This window comes from Megascapheus bottae, chromosome 8, assembly GCF_031878675.1.
Source record: "Megascapheus bottae isolate mThoBot1 chromosome 8, mThoBot2.hap1, whole genome shotgun sequence".
In the NCBI taxonomy this organism is placed as follows: domain Eukaryota; kingdom Metazoa; phylum Chordata; class Mammalia; order Rodentia; family Geomyidae; genus Megascapheus; species Megascapheus bottae.
Window position 1 is genome coordinate 14598504 of NC_143516.1, and position 19858 is coordinate 14618361.

At 40.1% G+C, this 19858-nt stretch overlaps 1 protein-coding gene across 1 annotated transcript in view; it reads right to left on the bottom strand.

Annotated features, from left to right (window-relative positions):
• Positions 1–19858, bottom strand: part of Utrn (utrophin) — a 402939-nt gene that overhangs the window by 285824 nt on the left and 97257 nt on the right. Inside the window, exons 7-18 of the mRNA XM_090338004.1 lie at positions 19256–19371; positions 17785–17945; positions 15914–16117; positions 14083–14264; positions 13089–13239; positions 11648–11767; positions 9209–9310; positions 5446–5553; positions 4973–5152; positions 3394–3563; positions 2740–2863; positions 920–1007 (exon numbers count right to left, since the gene is read on the bottom strand). Coding sequence (XP_090194130.1) covers positions 920–1007; positions 2740–2863; positions 3394–3563; positions 4973–5152; positions 5446–5553; positions 9209–9310; positions 11648–11767; positions 13089–13239; positions 14083–14264; positions 15914–16117; positions 17785–17945; positions 19256–19371 — 1706 coding nt within the window. The remainder of the gene's footprint in view (positions 1–919; positions 1008–2739; positions 2864–3393; positions 3564–4972; positions 5153–5445; positions 5554–9208; positions 9311–11647; positions 11768–13088; positions 13240–14082; positions 14265–15913; positions 16118–17784; positions 17946–19255; positions 19372–19858) is intronic.

Consider the following 19858-nt stretch of genomic DNA (forward strand, 5'->3'; position numbering starts at 1 on the left):
ACACCATATCTTCTTGATCCAATCGTCTCCTGAGGAGCATCTGGGTTGGTTCCATATCTTTGCTATGGTAAATAGCACCTTCAGGCCAATACTCTTATTTTGTGCCAGTATCGGAGCTTGAACTTAGGTCCTTTTGATTTTGCTTAGCTCTTTTCACTCACAGCCGGTGTTCTCTCAAGAGCTACACCTCCACTTCTGCATTCTGAATGCTTAATTGGAAACAAGAGTCTTTCTGCCTGGGTTGGCTTTGAACTACAGGCCTCAGATCTCTGCCTTCTGACTTGCTAAGTTTACAGGTATGACCCACCAACATCTAGCTCTTCAGATTAATTTTAAAAATTGAAATCTTGCCATCACTGCTGGCTATAGTAATGCCAACTAATGATGAAATCACAATTTGCATCCTTCAAAAGGAAAACTGCCTTTCTTTAAAAAAAATAATTGTTTTGCTTCTAGAGGTTATAAATGTTCCATTTCTATGGAACTCTCAACTATTAGAAATCAAAAGTCAAAATCAGTTATCTAAGTTTTGTTTTGTTTTGTTTTTGTCAGGACTGGGGCTTGCTTGTCCATAGTGAGTGTTTTACCACTTGAGCTAAGCTGTCAGCCCAACTTTGTGCTGGTTATTTTGGAGATGGAAACTTTTCTGTTCACAATGGCTTCAAACTTCACTCAGTTCTTTGGTTTTAGTTATCTGAGTAAAGGTTCCAGGCATGAGTGACAGGTACCATCTGCTGTTTCTCTATTCCTCAGCTTCAATGTAAGATTTTGCTCTCTAAAAGACTCCAATGTCTAAAACTGACTTTTTGAAAAATACTTTTCTAGCAAGACAACAGCTAGAGTGCCACATAACTGATATATCAAACTGCAAGTGTCAACATCTGCAAATTTTAGAAGAAAACAGAACTAAGGTTCTCACCTTTGCCCATTTGCTCCTGAAGAATTTGTCCAGTTTGGTCCATTTCATCCAGGCGGGAGCTTCTCTCTATCCACTCCTTCTTCAGTCCCTGGAAATAAACACCCAACATAAGAACATTGCAAACTTAAATTCTCAGTTGTGTTATTTTAAACATTTATGTTCAGTGTCTCTCTCATATTATCTTTAGGTATTTCAGAGTGTATAGCCAGGATATTTATTCACAAATACAGCCTGAATATTTCACACCTTAAAAACACTGGTTTGAGTCCAAAGAACTGGATATGGTGAGCTAGAGTTCAAGAGAAAAATCTCTTAAGCCTCAGTCTAATTTGTGGGTATTGTTATAAGTCCAGGACCCAATGGATAAATACTTCAACCACAAGCCCATTTCACACTATTGTTAAACAGCATCAATCCACAGTAGGACCTGACCCAAAGTATCTACCTCTTCATGCTTGAGGAATGGCTCTTGATTTTAATACATTTGTCTCTCGATAACTGTCTGGGGTATTGGTTCATTGTTCTCCCATTGAAGAAATTTAAGGCCCTGCTAAGCAATAGTATACTCGCATGTTAGCCTATAACCTACATGCATCTTCTTACAGACTTGTAATGAACTTTGAGGTCACTTAAAATACCTAAGACAACAGCAATGACATGTCCATCATTGCCATACCATATTTTCTCAGGGAAAAGTGACAAGGAATGAAGTCTGTCTTTGTTCAGTACAGATATCACAGCCTAGGCCCAAAACCACAGGTACTCATATGACCAAGATACCAGGAGAACCGACATTCAAACAAGGAAAGCTGAAGGATGGAGCATGTGTATTAGAGGCTACTGAAGAAGCTACTTGTACATCATGGCCCTCTCATGGATTCAGTGTGGCATATGGGACATGACAGATTCAAGTTTTGTATTTTGGAACTTTCTGGAAATTGTTTACCCAATATTTCTGATCTGAAGTTGTTGAATCTGCAGATGTCAAACCCAAAGTTACGATGGGGCTGAGGTTATTTCATTTTTAAAACTGCATGTCTTCTTCATCAGAACCAAAAAATACAGATTGAGTAGAGTTTGAGATTTGAAAACACTAGATTGTTGTATTCAGAAGGCAAAAATCTCTGGAATAACACAGAGCTTGTCACCAGATTAAGGTAAGCCAAAATGAAGTTTTTAAAGAATAATGGGAATTGGGGGTGCTGCTCAAGTGGTAGAGTGCCATCTGTGCAAATAAACCAAATAAGAGTGTGAAGCCTTGAATTCAAGCCCCAGTCCTGGCACAAAATGAATGAATGAGACCCGGGAGTTTGGCCTAGTGGTAGAGGGCTTGACTAGCATGCATGAAGACCTGGGTTCGATTCCTTGGTACCATATACATAGAAAAAGTTGGAAGTGGTGCTGAGGCTCAAGTGGTAGAGCTCTAGCCTTGAGAAAGTCCAAGGACAGTGCTTAGGCCCTGAGCTCAAGCCCAGAACTAGCAAAAAAATAAAAAAAAAAAAAAATGAATGAATGAATGAATGAATGAGTTGAGTAAGTGAATGAACAAATGAATGAATAAGAAAGTATAAAAAATTATAACCAGATCATATTAACAAGTATTCCCATCTGTATAACATCAGTGGTTGATGGGGCATGGTCACTTTTTTATACACAAGTTTCGAATGAAGCTTGACTGAAAGAATTCCATGTTTACTTCAATGTTCTAACGCAGTTACCTACGCTACATCCATTTCACAGAAAGCTTTTAGATTCAATCTCAGGAAACTTGACATGATGAAAGATTTTATTCACTAGAATACTTTGGCTGTATGTTTTACCTTCAACTTCTTTTTCATTTCTGAAGTGTCTTGCATCTTCTTATACTCTTTTATCTCTATGTCCTGAATGGCAGTCTTGAACTTCAAAATCCAGTTCAACAGCTCTGCATTCACTGTATCAAACCTGAATGAAGATTCAGAAATTACCTCCTGGCATTTCTTTCCTCTGTCACTTTACTTAGCTCAAGAAAGAACAATGCAAACATCTAACCGGCTTGTGTTTCCAATGACTGTCCCCCAAATGGTCACCCAGAACCACAGCAAACACAATAAGATCTATCATTACAGTTAAGAGTAGAACAGAGTAACCAACTATCTTATTAAGAAATCAATGAATAAAATAATCATATGATTTTTTAAACTTCTTTAAGAATCCCTTGAATTTATGTAAAACATAATGAGAAACAGCCTTGGTTAGACAATAAAAGAAAAACCCAAGCACAAGCATTCTTACACTAATGCCTCCTTTTGTTCAGTATGTAATTATCAAGCCTTATTATAACCCAGACACTGAGCTCAGCAAGATATCAAGGCAAATCCAAAGCAAACCTCAACCTTCAGGAGTTTCACTCGTTAGTGATAGAAAGTAACTGCACATAAGGAACGAATTTGCAATGTGTGGAGCTGGGTTTAGCAACACTCTGCTGCCCTCACTTTTTCTTAGCCTCCATATCCACATGGATCTGTCTCTTCTTTGGAGGAGGAGGAGGAGGCAACTCTTGCTTAGACTTCTTTGTGGTGACTTGTTCCCGTAGACGAACTGTCTCCAAAAGATCCTTCTGAGCAATCTGTGCCATCCCCAGTCTGGCGACCGCCTGAGTCACCTAAAAACAAAATGGTGAGCCAAAATTTTAAATTCGACAGGAAAAACTTGAAAGGGGCTGCACCTCACTACACCAGCTTCCTTTCGCTAATGTGTGATTCTAGGATTCTTAGTGTACAAATAGTCATGTGTAAGAAGGCTCTCTAATTCCAACACCCCCCCAATTTTTGTTTTCCCCCAAAATGTTTTGTCATCAGCCCCAAAGAAGCTTCAGGCCCCGTAGCAGCTAAATCCATTCCCTATCCCCTCAACTGTTGACAGCTATTAGTCTATTTTCTTTCTCCAAGGATTTGCTTATTTGGAACACTTTATGAGATCGACTGGCAGTGTGTACAATCAACCCCATCACTGGCCTCATTGGCTCAGTGTGATGTTTTCATGGTTCCTCCATGCTCCCTGCTCTACCAGGTGTGAGCACCTCATTCTGTTTTCTTACCAACCGATATTGCATTATACGGATATGCCACATTTGATTTACTCATCCTTCCCTTGATAGACATTTGAGCATTGTGAATAATGCTGCTGTAAGCACACATGTCTGACATCCAAATGTCATCTTATTCACTATGTTTTCTTTCATGGGGTGGTACTACAGTTTGAACTTGAGATCTTGTGCATGCCGGGCAGGAGCTCTGCCATTTGAACCATATCCCATACACAGCCATGGTTGCTTGCTTTAGTTCTTGAAAAGGGGCTCACTTTTTGCCTAGGCTAGCCTAGACTACTGCCTCCCTTTTATGCTGCCAGTGCATGAAGAATAACAAGTACAGCCCACCACACACAGCTTTAACTGAAATGGAGATCTCCCAAACTTTTTGCCTAGGCACAAGGATCTTCCAGTCATCTTCTCAGAGGAGTTCATATTATAGGCAAGAGCCACCATACTCCATCAATACAGTAAAACGTTCTAAGAACTATGTGCTTACTTAAGATCTGAATTGTTAAAAGCATTTGTTTATCCCGGCCTAAATGTCACCAGTTACTACAGACTAGATTACCACTATGAATAAAGCCTTTAGAAGATATAGTAAAATCTTCAGAAAAATTGAAGGATGTCTCCACAATGCCAATCTTTTATCGTATCAGATATAAAGAACTAATAATATATTACATTATCTACCAATCTTTTCTCTTTTTTTCTTTTTTGCCAGTCCTGGGGCTTGAGCTGAGAGTCTGAGCACTGTTCTTGAGCTTTTGCAAGGCGAGAGCTCTACCACTTGAGACACAGCACCATTTCCAGCTTGTATGGGGTACTGAGGACTCAAACCCGGGGCTTCAGGCTTGATAGGCAAGCACTTTACCACTAAGCCAAACTCCTGGTCCCCCAATCTTTTCTTTCATAAGAACTGATGCTAACCTGAATATGGAAATTTCCACTTTATGAAACAATATATAGTCTCAGAAAGGTACCTGGTTGGAGGAATCTTCTAGCCTCTGAACCAAAGAATCCCATCTCTGAGTCAGTTCTTCTGAGTCACTGTTCATCTTTGTAGATGCCATGGGATTCGCAAGTAATTGTCCCACATCCTGTCCAATCTCACTCAGCTGATCCAATGTCTGGCGCTTCATTTCCATGTCTTCTTTCAAAATCTAATATTTCAGATATTTATTAGATGACTCTCTTTCTTTCATTCCATAAGCTCCTATCTTCCTTTTCCCCAGTCAGGAAATGTCAACACACACATTGCCTGGAAAAGTTTGCAGGTTCTGCAGTCCCCTGAACTAAAACAGAAGACTCCTAGTTTAGCAATCGCTGTGTGGCAGCTGTTTAGCACTGGGTAAAATAGCCATAATCTGTTGTCACAAAATTGTACTACCCTTCGACCCAAAGAACTAAGACATCCCAGGCTTACAACACACACGCTGACCAGGGCAACACTTACAGCCAGACGCCGAACACTGACACTGAGTTCCTTTTGGTCTTTGAAGTTGCTTGTCTGGATTTTATTCAAAGCTTCTTCTTTTTCGATGAGCCACGCTTTTAACAAGCACTATAAGTGATGACAAACGAGGAAAATAGATCCAATTCATACAAAATGTAAGTCAAGTACCCAAGTCTCATATCTGAGGTTTTGCTCAGGGATAAGAAAAAACACTTCAAACACCTAAACAGGAGGTTACAAACTACTCAGAAGAAAATGTTTTTGTTTTTGTTTTTTAAATTATCCTTGAAGATCAATCTGCCAACCTGGGTGCGGTGGCTCACGCCTATAATCCTAGCTACTCAGGAGGCTGAGATCCGAGGATCATGGTTCAAAGCGAGCCCGGGCATTAAAGTTCATGAGACTCTTATCTCCAATTAACCAAGGAAAACCAGAAGTGGCTCTATGGCTCAAAGGGTAAGGCGGTAACCTTGAGCTGAAGAGCTCAGGGACAGTGACCAGGCACTGACAGACCAACCAAAAAAAAAAAAAAAAAAAAAAAAGATCAATTTGCTATTACCCCCCATACAAAGATGGCTGCTATGGAGTTTCTCCCCCAAGCTTAAGTTTTGGCTCTCATAATGGTGATTAGTTAGGTCTGAATTATAAACATGTATAAAATCATGTATAGAGTCACATGCATCCATATACACACACACACAAAAAAGTGTTGAATTGAAATGTTGTATAACTACTTAAAGATATGTGCCTATAAAGAAAGAAAACATAAACACACCAAGAAAAAGTGAAAAGAATGATAATGCAGAAGCAATAGAGTGTCATAGAGGTCAAGGTGGATGCTGCTTGCAGGAGGAATTAATGAGCTTCACTGTGTCCTCAGAGACAATGGAAGTAAAAGAGCCAGGCTGACCTCCCCCTGTTACCTAACTTCCTGGCTTCCTCATGTGATCGCTCTATCTTGTGGGCATTTCATTCATCAATGCCAACAGTCACGATAAGACAGAGCCAGCTCGGGCCATGCTGTGTGGAATTTCAGCCTCCCAAACTGTAGGGTACATAAGCTTCATTCCATCCCACATTACCTAGCTGTGGGTATTTCTATTAGAACCAGAGAAGATGGACTGATGCGGAAGCTTAAACCTCAGGAAGGGAGCTGGATGGAAAATGCTAAGTCCATTATCCAAGGCTCTCCAAAAGAATTCTATCATAAATGTAAAAGTAGAGGGAACCTCAGAGATCGAATTGTTCCAGCGACTCTTTTAAGACACTAGGAAAGAGATGTCAGGTTGAATGTTGGAGATTCCCTCACTCATGGTAGCCAAGCTGGATCATCCCTAACCCAAGGTCTGTCCATGGCACTGTGCAGAAAGCAACACTAGTAGTCAAAGTTCTAAATCGCATGCTGAAAGGAGAAGGCTTACCATGGTCTAAAGCCATTAATAACAGTATTTAAAACTCATTGGTCAAAACTGCATGTTCTTTATGGAGAAGACATTCAATAACATAGAGATAACTTTGAAGGGAGATGGAAAGCAAAATTGGGGTAATCCTTCCCAAAATGTAGCATGTTCTCCAGAAAGCCCTTTATACATAGCTAGGGGAGGGAAGAATCTTGGTTAAGTACTGGCAACTGGAATCATTCTTTCTCAACTATCTCATTAAATTTGCTTGACTTTTTCTCACCTCTACATTTATACCAAGAGAGAGGGAGGGGGAGGAGAGGGAGACAGAGAGACAGAAAATGAAGAAGACAAATACATATGTACTTCTCAGTCTTATATCAGACAAATTGGATAGGCACGTACCTAATCATCAAATAAAAGGTGCAGACAGTATACATGTGGATACGCAAACATACATACATGCACACACATGCATGGACCCAGATAAAATGACAATGCCCTATGCTAGTAGAAAGTGAGGTTAACTTAAAACTTCAAGTGACATAAGTGGCCAAGATATTAGCTAGTCTAGTTTTATAAAAATTTTTTTGCAAGTCCTAGGGCTTAAACTCAGGGCCTAATCACTGTCGTTGGTCTTTTTCCTCAAAGCTAGCACTCTGCCACTTGAGCCACAACACCACTTCTGGCTTTTTCTATGTATGTGGTACCAAGAAATTGAACCCAGGTCTTTGTGCATGCTAGGCAAGCACTCTACCACTAGGCCAAACTCCTGGCCCTAGTTTTATAATATTTTTAATTATAAAATTATTCTGTCTTTCTCTGGCAAACAATGTCTCCCATGGTCAAGGGAGACTGAACTCTTAACTGTTCTATATGACTCTCTGATCTGACTAAAGAGTTCCAAGTAGATGTAAAGATTGGTAACGTACAACAGAAATATTTCAGAAAGCAAGTCAATCCCTTATGCATTTTAAGAAAAGAAGAAGATGGAGGAGGTGACTAATAGTGACTATAGTGACTGTCCAAATAAATTAATTTGGACAAACTTTCCGACCTAACTTGGAAGATATATCATCTACCACTGTGTTTAGTAAGCCACAAAACATCCTAGCAGTGGTTTCTCTACCTCAACAAGAGAATATAGCTGCTTTTAATGGATGGAACTGAAATGTTGTTAAAAGAATCAAAGTGATACTGAGAGGCAGAGATAGAAATCTGCTGATTTTTGAGACCATGACTGTCTGGCCTTTGGGGAGAAAGCTTTTGCTTCCTTGCATTCTGTTTCCATGGCTTCTTTTCTGCCAGGGTGGAGTGTGGGCCGAGGGTCACCCACTCCAACTGAAAAACTAGCAGCTCTGCTTTTTTATTTCATTTCCTGTGCTGATCGCTTCTGAAAAAAGTATACCGACTGTGTTTAATGAAAGGCAAGGCCAAAAAAATAGTTGCTCATTCATTTCAGTATTTACCCTAGTGAAAAGTGAAAAAGAATTCCTGTACTTTAAGGTTTAAAATGTAGGCAATGGATTTGCTTATTCATTATTTATTGAGCACAAATCATAGGCTGGGAGTCTTATTGATATGGATTCAAATACCCTGCCCAACATAAATCCAATTATAATCACTTTATAGATCATAGCATGTCCATGCACTAACACTCTGAAGAATGAACACAGATCAAATTAAGTATTACTACCAAGGAGCAATATGATGTGATCTTTATGAAGAAGCAGTACAACTGGTTGCAAAATAAATAGAAATATGATTTTTAAAATAATAAATAGCCAGGCACAGTGGCTCATCGCTGTAATCCTAGCTACACAGAAGATTGAGATCTGAGGATCTTGGTTCGAATCCAAGCCAGGAAACAAAGTCCATGAGACTTATCTCCAATTAATCACCAGAACACTGGAAATGGAGCTGCAGCTCAAGTGTTAGAATACCAGCCTTGAGTGAAAGAGCTTATAAGTCCTACTTCAAGCCCCAATATTAGCACGCACACACAATTAATTGTGCATACACAATTAATAATAATAGTAATAATAACTACTTACACATTTTCCTTTCAAGGAAAAGAAGACAACTTCATTCTAATGTTATCCTAAGAACCGAGTTAATTGTTTTCCATTCCTGGGGTTGAACTCAGGAGCTGAGCACTGTTCTTGGGTTTTCTCAAGGTAAGAGCTCTACCATTTGAGCCACAGCACCACTTCTGGCTTTTTTCTACGTATGTAATATCGAAGAATTGAACTCAGCTCTTCATGCATGTGAGGCAAGCACTCTACCACTAGGCCAAACTTCAGGCCCCGTGAGTTATTTTTCATTCTATTTTTTTTTCCCTGGTGGATAACAGTGTTTCATACCTGTTCTTCCAATAATTCCTGCCACAATATATTGATTTCTTGGAGCCTATTCCAGCGTTCTTCAGTCCAACGACACACAGCTGTCCAGCGCTCACCAAGTTTCTAGGGATGGAAGAAACCAGCCTTTGTCAGCATGGCCCAAAGAGGGAGTAGCTCATGATGCCATTCTTCTTTACTTACAAGAACCAGTGTATACACAAGTTTTATAAAAGTTGACTCACAATAATACAGGCTAATTTAATAAATAATCATATGAAGAAACCCTAATTTCCATAGAATCAAATCATTGAATCGTGTCACTTTACTGAGCTACCAAGCAATACAACTAGAACTTGTGCCTATCAGAAGGGATGAGCTCCATCTTGCACGCCCCCATTTTTCCATTCTTATATGAGAGTGATACACTTTTATACTCCCTTGTGAACTATAACAAAAGTTTCTAATTTTTTTGTACTTCGAATTCTTCTGGTTACAACTATGTTAGAGCAAGTAGTCTGCTGTGGCTATCCAAGCCTATAAACTCAGATCCTTGGGAATCAGCAATCAGCAGAGCCTCTCTGTAGGTTGGCCTCCTCATAGTTGGCACAATACTATACCAGTCCACGGCTAGGTGTCATGGCATGCCTCAGTCACTCCAAGCTATATGGAAGCACAAGCTCTGGGTGCAACAGCACCCACCCATGTCACCCCATGACGGAAGCACTAGTGGAAGACAGTCACCCAGGCTGGCCAAGCATAAAGCAAGATACTATCATGAAAACAACCCATGCAAAAAGGGACTGGCAAAGGGAATGATGGAGTGCCCTGGTTCAAACCCCAGTACAGCAAAATAAAGTAAAACAAAAAAGCAATACATGACACACACACACACACACACACACACACACACACACACACAAAAGCTTTCATTCATAGTAACCTAAGTAGGAAAAAATGTATAACCTTACAAAAACTTGGTCTTAAATGAGAGAATAAGTTTTACTACTATAAAACAACAAAATGCATGATGATTTGCTCTGTTTACATTGCAGGATGACCCAGAGAACATTGCACAGGAACAAATCAAATCTTTCATGTGTAAGGAACACTGAACAAGAAATCTAACTTTTAAAATTCATGATTTTCCCAAAATAAAAACTATATTGTGATTTTATAAATGATCAAACTTGTGAACATGAGTTATTTAATTCACATTGAACTGTTTTGATACTTGACAATGGCATAAGCCTTTCAGAACATATAGGGGTGAGAACACAAAGCCAGAAGGAAAGACTGGCCACATCTCGGCATAACATCTACTGATATCTTAGGAGATCGCCTAATAGTTCAACTTGTTTCTTTACTACCAAATATTCAAGATATAAACAGCTACATCTCATATTATTCTCACATGTAAATATTATTGCAATGAAGTCCCAGAGCCAACCATGGCAAAAATTAATGAGACCCTATCTCAACAAATCAGCTGGGCACAGGGTGCTATTGTCATTCCATGAATAGGAGACTCAGGGTCCAGATTTGCCTGGGCAAAAATGTGAGACCACATTTAAAAGGTAACAACAACAAAAAAAAAGGAAACCTAGAAATATCATTGCTTTGTGGAAGAAGGAGGATGAGGAAGAGGAAAAGAAGGAGGAGAAGAACAAGAGGAAGAAGATAAAAGCAATTTATTAGGCCTCCCAAAAATGCTGGAATCTATGAGTGAATCTACCAAACATGTTACCAAATCCTATATGGCTAAAATTACCAAATTCTAATAAGCACCTACATTTTTTCACAATGTACATTCACTGTCCAACCTGGAATCTACATTTTCACAAACTATTCTTAAGATGCTATGGGCCAAGAACATTCACTTCCTGTGCTACCACCTGCAATTAATAGCACCCATGGGAAGCTGTCCAGACAGCCCGGTCCCTTCATCCCAAGAGCTGAATTAAGAAGAGCGACCCACATGCTGCACCATGGGAAATACAGCCAAAGGCAGGTGTTATGGTTTGTCCTCCACATCATCAGAAAGGTGGAAACTTAATATGATTATGGTATATAGGGGCAGGCCATCTGCACATGTATCGATACGATTAAGTCATAAAGAGTGGTGCCACCTTGACTGATGACTTAATCGTATCAACACATGTGCATTGGGGCTTTGTAGAGAGAAAGACAGACAGCTACACAGATGGGCGTATGCATGCTCCTGCCAGGATGGAATGCAGCCAAGGGGGAACCTCACCCAGAGCCTATGCCATGCTAAGCTCAATAATGCCTCCAAAACTCAGCTAGCCTCTCTTCCTTATGAAGTAGCCTGCCTCTGGGATTTTGTTACAATCATGAAAAGCTGACTAGCACAGTGGTTTTTCCTTCTGCCCTTTTGGGTAAGCAGGGAGACAGATCACAAAGCCTGGTACCCCTGGGGGCCCTAAGAGCACAGATTCATACCTGCAGCTGGTCCTCGAGAACAGCCGTAGCACTCTCACCACTGTTTTCATCAACTATGACCACCATATGAGTCAAGGAATTCACCTTTACCTGTTCAGCCTCAAGATCATTTTGCAAACTCTAAAGAGGGGGAAAAAAATCAGTTAAAAGTGTTATTTCTACTCTTGCTCATTTACCTATTTAAAATCCACTCCATTGTCAACAGTCATTAAGGGCACCTAATGAGGCATCATATTTAAATTTCCAATCATTACCCTAAGTGTTCTAGTAATGGAACAAGCCTCTTACACATCTTTACATCTCGGTATGAGCCCAAGCAGTATGAAAATGCAAAGCTGTTGGCAAATCACAAATAGGTTGTCAACATTTATATTCTCCCCTCTCCCCAAATTCATAAAAGAGCTGGGGTCTAGGAATTAAGAACCCCCTCACACACAAAAAAAATAGAGAATTAGTAAGTAAAAAAACTTCTTCAAATAGAGCTGGAGATGTAGTTGGCCCAGTATAATAAAAGAGACAAGTAGAAGTCTATCAGCTATGCAGAAGCTATTCTAATTAGCTACTCAAGAAAGCAATTAAAAACATATGGAGGCCTTTCCTTCCCACTTGGTAGGGAAATACAACCATCAGACACCCATGGAGAGGCAATTTGTTTAAGCACTATCAACAGCGGTATGAAAGGCCTATTGAATAGTGTTTAATGTAGCCCCAACAATTTATTAACCCATTATCTACATCTTTCGTTGATCAATACACTCTTAAATCTAGAGAAGTCATTTTACTTTGCTTTTGCTTATCATAACTATGAAAAGGATGTCTATGAAATTTTTGTGATCAAATTTTATTATCCTTTAAATCCCAGTTCTTCACCCAAAGCCTGATACCCTTCTGCTCCTTCAGAGAAGGAAACAAATGATTTGTTAAAAAATTTGGAATAGGGCCGGGAGTTTGGCCTAGTGGTTGAGTGCTTGCCTAGCATGCACGAAGACCTGGGTTCAATTCCTTGGTACCACATACATAGAAAAAAGCCAGAAATGGTGAGGCTCAAGTGGTAGAGCTCTAACCTTGAGAAAGTCCAAGGACAGTGCTCAGGCCCTGTGCTCAAGCCCAGGACTGGCAAAAAAAAAAAAAAAAGAAAGAAAGAAAAAAAAATTGGGAAAGGTTCATCTCAGGATTATCTTCTCAATCTATACCTGGCATTGGTGCCAACACCTAGGCTTTTTTCTTAACTATTGGAAAGTCAAATCTACTCATGTTCACAAGAAAATCGTGCATGCCTGCATCATGTGGTTTTCTCTGCCTGTGCTGTTATCCCCAGCTCAGAAAAGTGAAATTCCCACATGAACTCCATGCTAGGACAATGCCACACTGATAGAAGCTGTGGGCCCTGAGGATGCTTTTTCACATCAGAGAAGATAGGAAGAACAGGAGGTAGAGTTACTTTGTGCTCTTCAAGCAGCTTTTGCAGGGATGGTAAGTCATCCTCGAGGGGAGCGGTTTCCATCTTCTGGATGCGATCTTCAGTGAGCGTTAACCAGGCCGAGAGCTGCTGCAGCTGTTTCTTTTGCAGATCCATCAACACATCGTGCAGCCTGGCAGGCAAAGCAAGCAAGGGACAGAGCATTATTCCCACCGGAGGTTCCCTTACTCTGGTATCAGAGAGACAGATGAAGGGAACACAGCCCTGCTATTTAAATAGCCTGCAGTCTTTAAATATAGAGCCCAGGAAAACTAAATCTTTTATGTCCATACAAGGCAATCACAGAATATAACGAAGCCTGCATTCATATCCGATGCATTGTTTATTTAATCAGAAATTCCTGCTTATTAAATAAGTGGAAATGGTAATGGAATGCATTACAGACAACACATGAGATAAAATGGACCACAGGAAAACACTGGATAACGGGTCCATGTTACATGATCCTGTCCTCATGCCCAGTTAGCTTTGCCAAGGTTAATCCGAGTGCCAGGTTGCACGGCTTCCTGTCCGTGTGAAATGCCTCTCCCACTTCCGTTTTGCAACTCTGACCTTTCAAGCGTGGCGAACATATCAAAGAAGAAATGAAGAATGTGTCAAAATTCCAGCAATGTGACACACAGAACAGAGAATGTCACCAAACTAGTTCTTTTTTCTTTTTTTTTGCCAGTCCTGGGCTTGAGCTCAGGGCCTGAGCCCTGTCCTTGGACTTTCTCAAGGCTAGAGCTCTACCACTTGAGCCTCAGCACCACTTCCAGCTTTTTTCTATGTATGTGGTACCGAGGAATCGAACCCGGGTCTTCATGCATGCTAGGCAAGCACTTTAACCACTAGGCCAAACTTCTAGCCCCTCACCAAACTAGTTCTACCCCCATCTGGCTTTTCAAAGTCAGGCTCACTGGCACTTGACCTTCACCCTACAAGGCACTCTGGGGAAGAAGTGTCTGCCACTCACCGTGACTGCCGCTCCATGCTCTCCACCCTGAGTGCCTCCCACCGAGCGTTCAGCAGAGTCATCTGCTCCTGAATCTCAAACTCCTCTTCCTCTGACAGAGTGCCTTGTGTGATCAACTGGTTGCCAGCCTGCAGGACACTGCCAACGCTGCTCTGGTGTGCAGTCAGCTCCATCATAAAAGCCTAACAAGTGTGCAGAGGTAATGATGAAATCGCCTCCTAGGTGACTGCTACCAATCAATTTAAAAAAAAAAACAAAACAACAGCAACAACAAAAGACATCATACTGACTGGTGAATCAACAGCTAACCTTAAGAGATTACTAGTGCATAATCAAAGTATCAATGCCTCGAAGCGTGCAACATTTCCAAGCCTGCAAATAAGAAGTAAGCACCTAGACTAAGTCAATGGAAAAATAGATCAAGCAGAATAAGACTATAACACTTGCTTTTTTTTTTCCATTACAGACAGCATTTTAATAAGTAGAAAAAATACTTGATTATATACACTGTCCTTTTCCCCCATCCTCACTATATTGTTCTCCATAAATTTGCCTACATCTAACTATAACACTTGCTTTTTAAAATGCAAAATATTTGTTTCTGAAAAGTGCTGGTGATGCTGCTAAGGGATCATGAATATGAAATTAGGAATGAATATAATAAAGAACATACCACACTCTCATCAGTAGAACTGCTTATAGGCTATCCCTATTCTTTTGGATCCAAAGTAGTATGTGAGATCAATCAAGAGCTTTCCTATACACAGAAAAACTTAACCAAACCAGGCACCACAGCTCAAGCCTAGAATTCCAGCTACTTGAGGGATGATCTGGGATTCTGGCTCAAGACCAGTCCAGCAAATCAACAATAAGGAGGGCCGGGAGTTTGGCCTAGTGATAGAGTGCTTGCACGAAGACCAGGGTTCGATTCCTTGGTACCACATACTTAGAAAAAGCCGGAAGTGGTGCTGAGGCTCAAGTGGTAGAGCTCTAGCCTTGAGAAAAATCCAAGGACAATGCTCAGGCCCTGAGCTTAAGCCCAAGACTGGCAAAAAAAAAAAGAAAGAAACATTAAGGAGACTCTATGTCAGCCAATGGCTGGGCATGGTGACATGCATCTATCATACTCAGAAGAAAAAGAAAAGAATGATAAAGCAAAAATAGGAGGATCATATCCCAGTCTAGCAAGACCCCACATTGACAACAGCCAATGAAACAAGTATCTGGCAGTGTGTCTGAAGTGAGAGAGTACCTGCCTAATAAGCTCAAAGCCCTGAGTTCAATCCCCAGTACCTCCACCACCACCTAAAAACTGCTTAGCTATTCTCCACATACCCAAAATCACTATTCTGCAAAGCAGCACAACATCAAATCACAAGCAGCACTCACTACATAAAATTATATGGGAACCCTTGGTATGACATTTGCTTAATGATGTCTAAAAAATGAAAGTAATCACTTCCTGGAAAACACTCAAGATCAAAAGAAGATTTGCTCTTTTGATTATTATTTTGCTTCCTCACTATAGTAACACACTTGAGAAATGCACAGAACTGAGCACTGATTTCTGTCCGTGGTTCTATAAAATACCCAAGTTGCCCGAGGATTCAAATCTGAAATCTGATTGTGATGCACTGAATCACCCACACCAGTTTCCTAACAAAGCCCTCTTTGAACATCACAACTCCTAAAATACTCCATGACCTTTTTGTGGGTAGAATTCACAAAAGGAAAAAGAGAAAACATGAGCGTGGAAGCCCCTGCTAAAGGCAAAGGGCCCACAGCTGATGGATCAGCTTACAGATCCTGCTTATCCACTACAGATATTTACTTCGTGGGTGGCAAACTGGTCTTTGACCTCTTCTACATCTTCGGAAATGTCATCCTGCTCCTGGAAGGTGTCCTCCGCTGAGAGCAGCCAGGTGAGCACATCCTCCAGGGCTATCTGGTAGCTGTCCAGATCTATATCTGCCTCGGTGATAGTGCTGGGGGTCTCGGCTCCGAGACTGGAGTGCTCTTCCCCCAATGCCGAGCTCTAGGAAAACAAAACCAACCATCACCAAGATGGAGAGCAAGAAGGAATACGTGGCAGGCACCCCTGCCTCATGTTTTCAGGGCAAGGGATTCAGTGAAGGAATCAGGGAGTATTTATTCAGTGCACTCAGACAGCAAGAAATACAAAAGCAAGCATCAACTCTGCATCCCCACAGATGCTGATAGAGCTGGAGAGAGAAGTGACACAAATGAAATCGCTGAACAAAAACACATGATTCTCTGCCAAGTTAGGAACGCTGTGCTGTCACCAAGGATTGTGATCTGTAAAGCACCCAGATGAGCGCATGTGTTACAGATCTTGGATAATGGGTGCCATTTACAGAATGACAGAGAGACAAGAACTCTGCCGTGACCCCTGCTTCAAATGGTCTCACTGAATTAAACATGAATTTTGCCATTGCATCTTTATTTTTAATATTCCTTATCCTTAAGGAGTTGTACAGAGGAGTTGCCATTCTACAAAGCGGTTTATGAACACAGTATATCTTGATCAATGTCATCCCCTTCAATATTCTCACCCATCCCTCCTGACACACCTCTTCCGCTACTTAAGTTGAGGTTTTATGTATTGATTTTATTGTCATTTCACAAAGCAGTTCGTGGGCACAATGCACCTTGATCAATGTCATCCCTTCAATAACAGGGCCCCCCCTTTACTCACCCCTTCCCTTATATTTCTCAATTCTGTGCTATAGACAATTTTGCCTGCGTTCTCCCCTCCCCACCTTCATTTTTCTATCTTTGGTCCCACCCTCACCTCTTGCAAGTATCCATTTCCTGGTATTTATTTTGTTCAGCTTTGACTTAGTCTTTTTAAAGAATGATAATATTTGAACACTCCATAAAGTCTGTTATACTTCAGTGAGTTTGTTTGTAACCCCTTGCTTACTGCCCGTGTGTATAGACACATATATAGGCTGGGCTACATAGTGCTTTGGTTTTACTAAATTTTTTTTTGAGAAAATGGCTCTCTAAGTTGGTTACTTCCTCTGTTTATCCTCTTTCTTTCCCTTTCTTTTTCTCTTTGTCCCTTTCTTTTTTTTCTTCTTTTCCTCTCTCTTACTTCGTACCCTTTTTCCTTCCTTCCTCTCTTCCTTTCTTTCTCCCTAAATGCTCATAGAATAAAGTTTTCTGACTCTCGTTAAGCAGGTGAGTTTTCATTTGTGTGCTTCCGTGCACAACTGTTGTTCTGATCAGAGCAAAACTCCTTTAAAACACCCCTACTATCCCCACATCCAACTCCCATCCCTACTGGTTAAATCTTATTATCAAACTGTAATGGGAAAAATATTTATTAATGGCCCAAAAGAGGGGGGAAAAAGACAAAAAGTAAGACTGACACAAGCAAAAGCATCTTTAGCACATGACAATGATGTCAAAGTCAGAAGCAGCCAGAGCATGAAAGAGTACAGGCCTGATTCAGGTCATGCAGAAGCATGGCTGACAGCCCAAGACCCCAAATCCATTCTGCAGTGTGTGATATCATGTATTTCCTTCTGAATAAAGTTAGTTATGACTTTCTATTGACATGCATGTGATAACAGGCTAACTACATGGAAAAATCAAGATATACTCCCCCACCCCATGAAAACAGCATGCTCCGGTTCCTATGAGAAAAGAAACACTGTCACATAAATGAGCCAGTACCTGTATATGAATGTCTCCTTCCTCACATTCTTTCTTGTACTTCCTCGGGAGAGTCTCGACCTCACGGATGGCATCTATGCTGACTTGCTGAGGCAGCACCTCAAACAACGAGGTTAAATACATAATTATAGATTTCTTGTCAGGAAGCTGAACAGCAACATCTAAAAATGAAAGGAAGGAAGAAGTAGCTTAAATCAAATGTCCAAAATACATGAACACTTCAATAGTAAGTATAAAATACCTCTCTTTTGGAACCATAAACAATACCTAATGCATCTTTGTAATACCATGCTACAGTCAATTGTTATGTTGCCTCATAAATTATGAGAAAAGGCAGAGAAGACTGTTCCTTTTCTTCATTCAGCATCCATTTCTTAAAAAGCTTACCTAAGCTAACCAAGATCCAGTGGTTCACATCTATATTCCCAGCTACTCAGGAGACTGAGATCTATAAATTGCAGTTTGAGGGCTAGCCCAGGCAAAAAACTCCGTAAGACTGTTATCTCCAGTGAACTACCAAAAACCCAGAAGTGAAGCTGTGTCTCAAGAGCTAGAGTATAAAAGCTCAGGGACAGTGCTGGGTTCTTTGTTTAAGCCTCAGGACTAGCATACACAAAAATAAATATTACCTAAGTCTATAACAGTGGAATATACTTAGACTCCCAACACTTGAGAGGATGAGGCAGATTATTATTTGAGGGCAGCCTGAGCAACATGGTGAGAAATAATCTCAAAAAAAAAAAGCCCTTCTCAAAAAAAAAAGCAAATATAATGTAACCTTTCTGTTAATTACAATAAAAAATACGTTTTTAAAAAAACCTTTCTCTGAAAATTTCCTCAATGACAGCTTGGCCCAGCATGTATGACTTTGATCCCTAGTATTCTAAGAAAAAAACTCATAAATAGAATAGAAATATTACCACTTAAAATAATATTACACAAATGACCCATACCTGTTTTCTTAGTGAACACAAAAGGTTGAGAATACAAGGATAGAGGTTCAAGGTCAATCCAGTCAAAAAAATCTGAGAGACCAAATCTCAAAAACAACCAGTAACAAATGCAGCAGGAGGTACAGGTAAAGGGTAAAACATCAGCCCAGCAAATACGGAGTCTTGAGTTCAGCCAGAAATAACTAATCAACGACGTCGTCCTCAACCTTTCAACACAGGTCATGTGTACATGCATTTTATCCCAAATGCCAAACTACTTGCTAATAAATATATTGTTCTAAAACACTAACCTCAATTGATAGGTATTATTATACAATGAAATAACTGAACTTCTGTCTAAAAGATCCTACGGATGGCTAATTCAAAACCTGTTTGCAATGAATGGCTTATACCTACATGTCACAAGGAAAATGAGTCAATTCCTATAATTCATGCTAAAAAAGAAAAGCTATACTGCCTTTCAAGAATTTGAAACAGTAACACAAAAATCAAGCACACAAAGGAAGGTTGAACAATACCTTCAGGATCTAACAGTTTTTCAATTCCCAAATACATCTGGGCCTGGCTGAAAGCGTGTTCAAGTCTCTCAACTGGGGACATCTGGACAACTCTGTCCCAGCTGAAGAGATCTGGTCTGAAATCAACAAGCAAACAAAATTCAATGAAGAAATAATGGTATGGAACTAAAGTAAGTATTGATACCAGCTAATACATTCCAAGTCGGGATTATTTTGTGAGGTTCTTCTTAAATCAAATATTGTAAATTCCATAGGTGTGTCAAAAATATATTACTTGAAAATAATTGAAACCTATAAAAATAAAAGGTACTACATTCTAAGATTCTTATATTAAACATGCTGATTCAGATTTCTGGGGTAGCCAGTAAAACTTCTGACTGTATTTCCCAAACAATAAAATAAAAAAGAAGATAGGGAGAATCTATTAATCAATTCAAAAGAAGGGGAGAAAAAAGTACAGGAAGACTAAGAGAAATATTCTCACTATTAGCATACAATAAGTTGTAAAATGAATATAAATGCATCAATTACTCCAATCAATGTGAATGGGCCATAAAACCTCCAGTTGAAAAGCCAGTGTGCTGGCCATGTAATCTCCGCAAA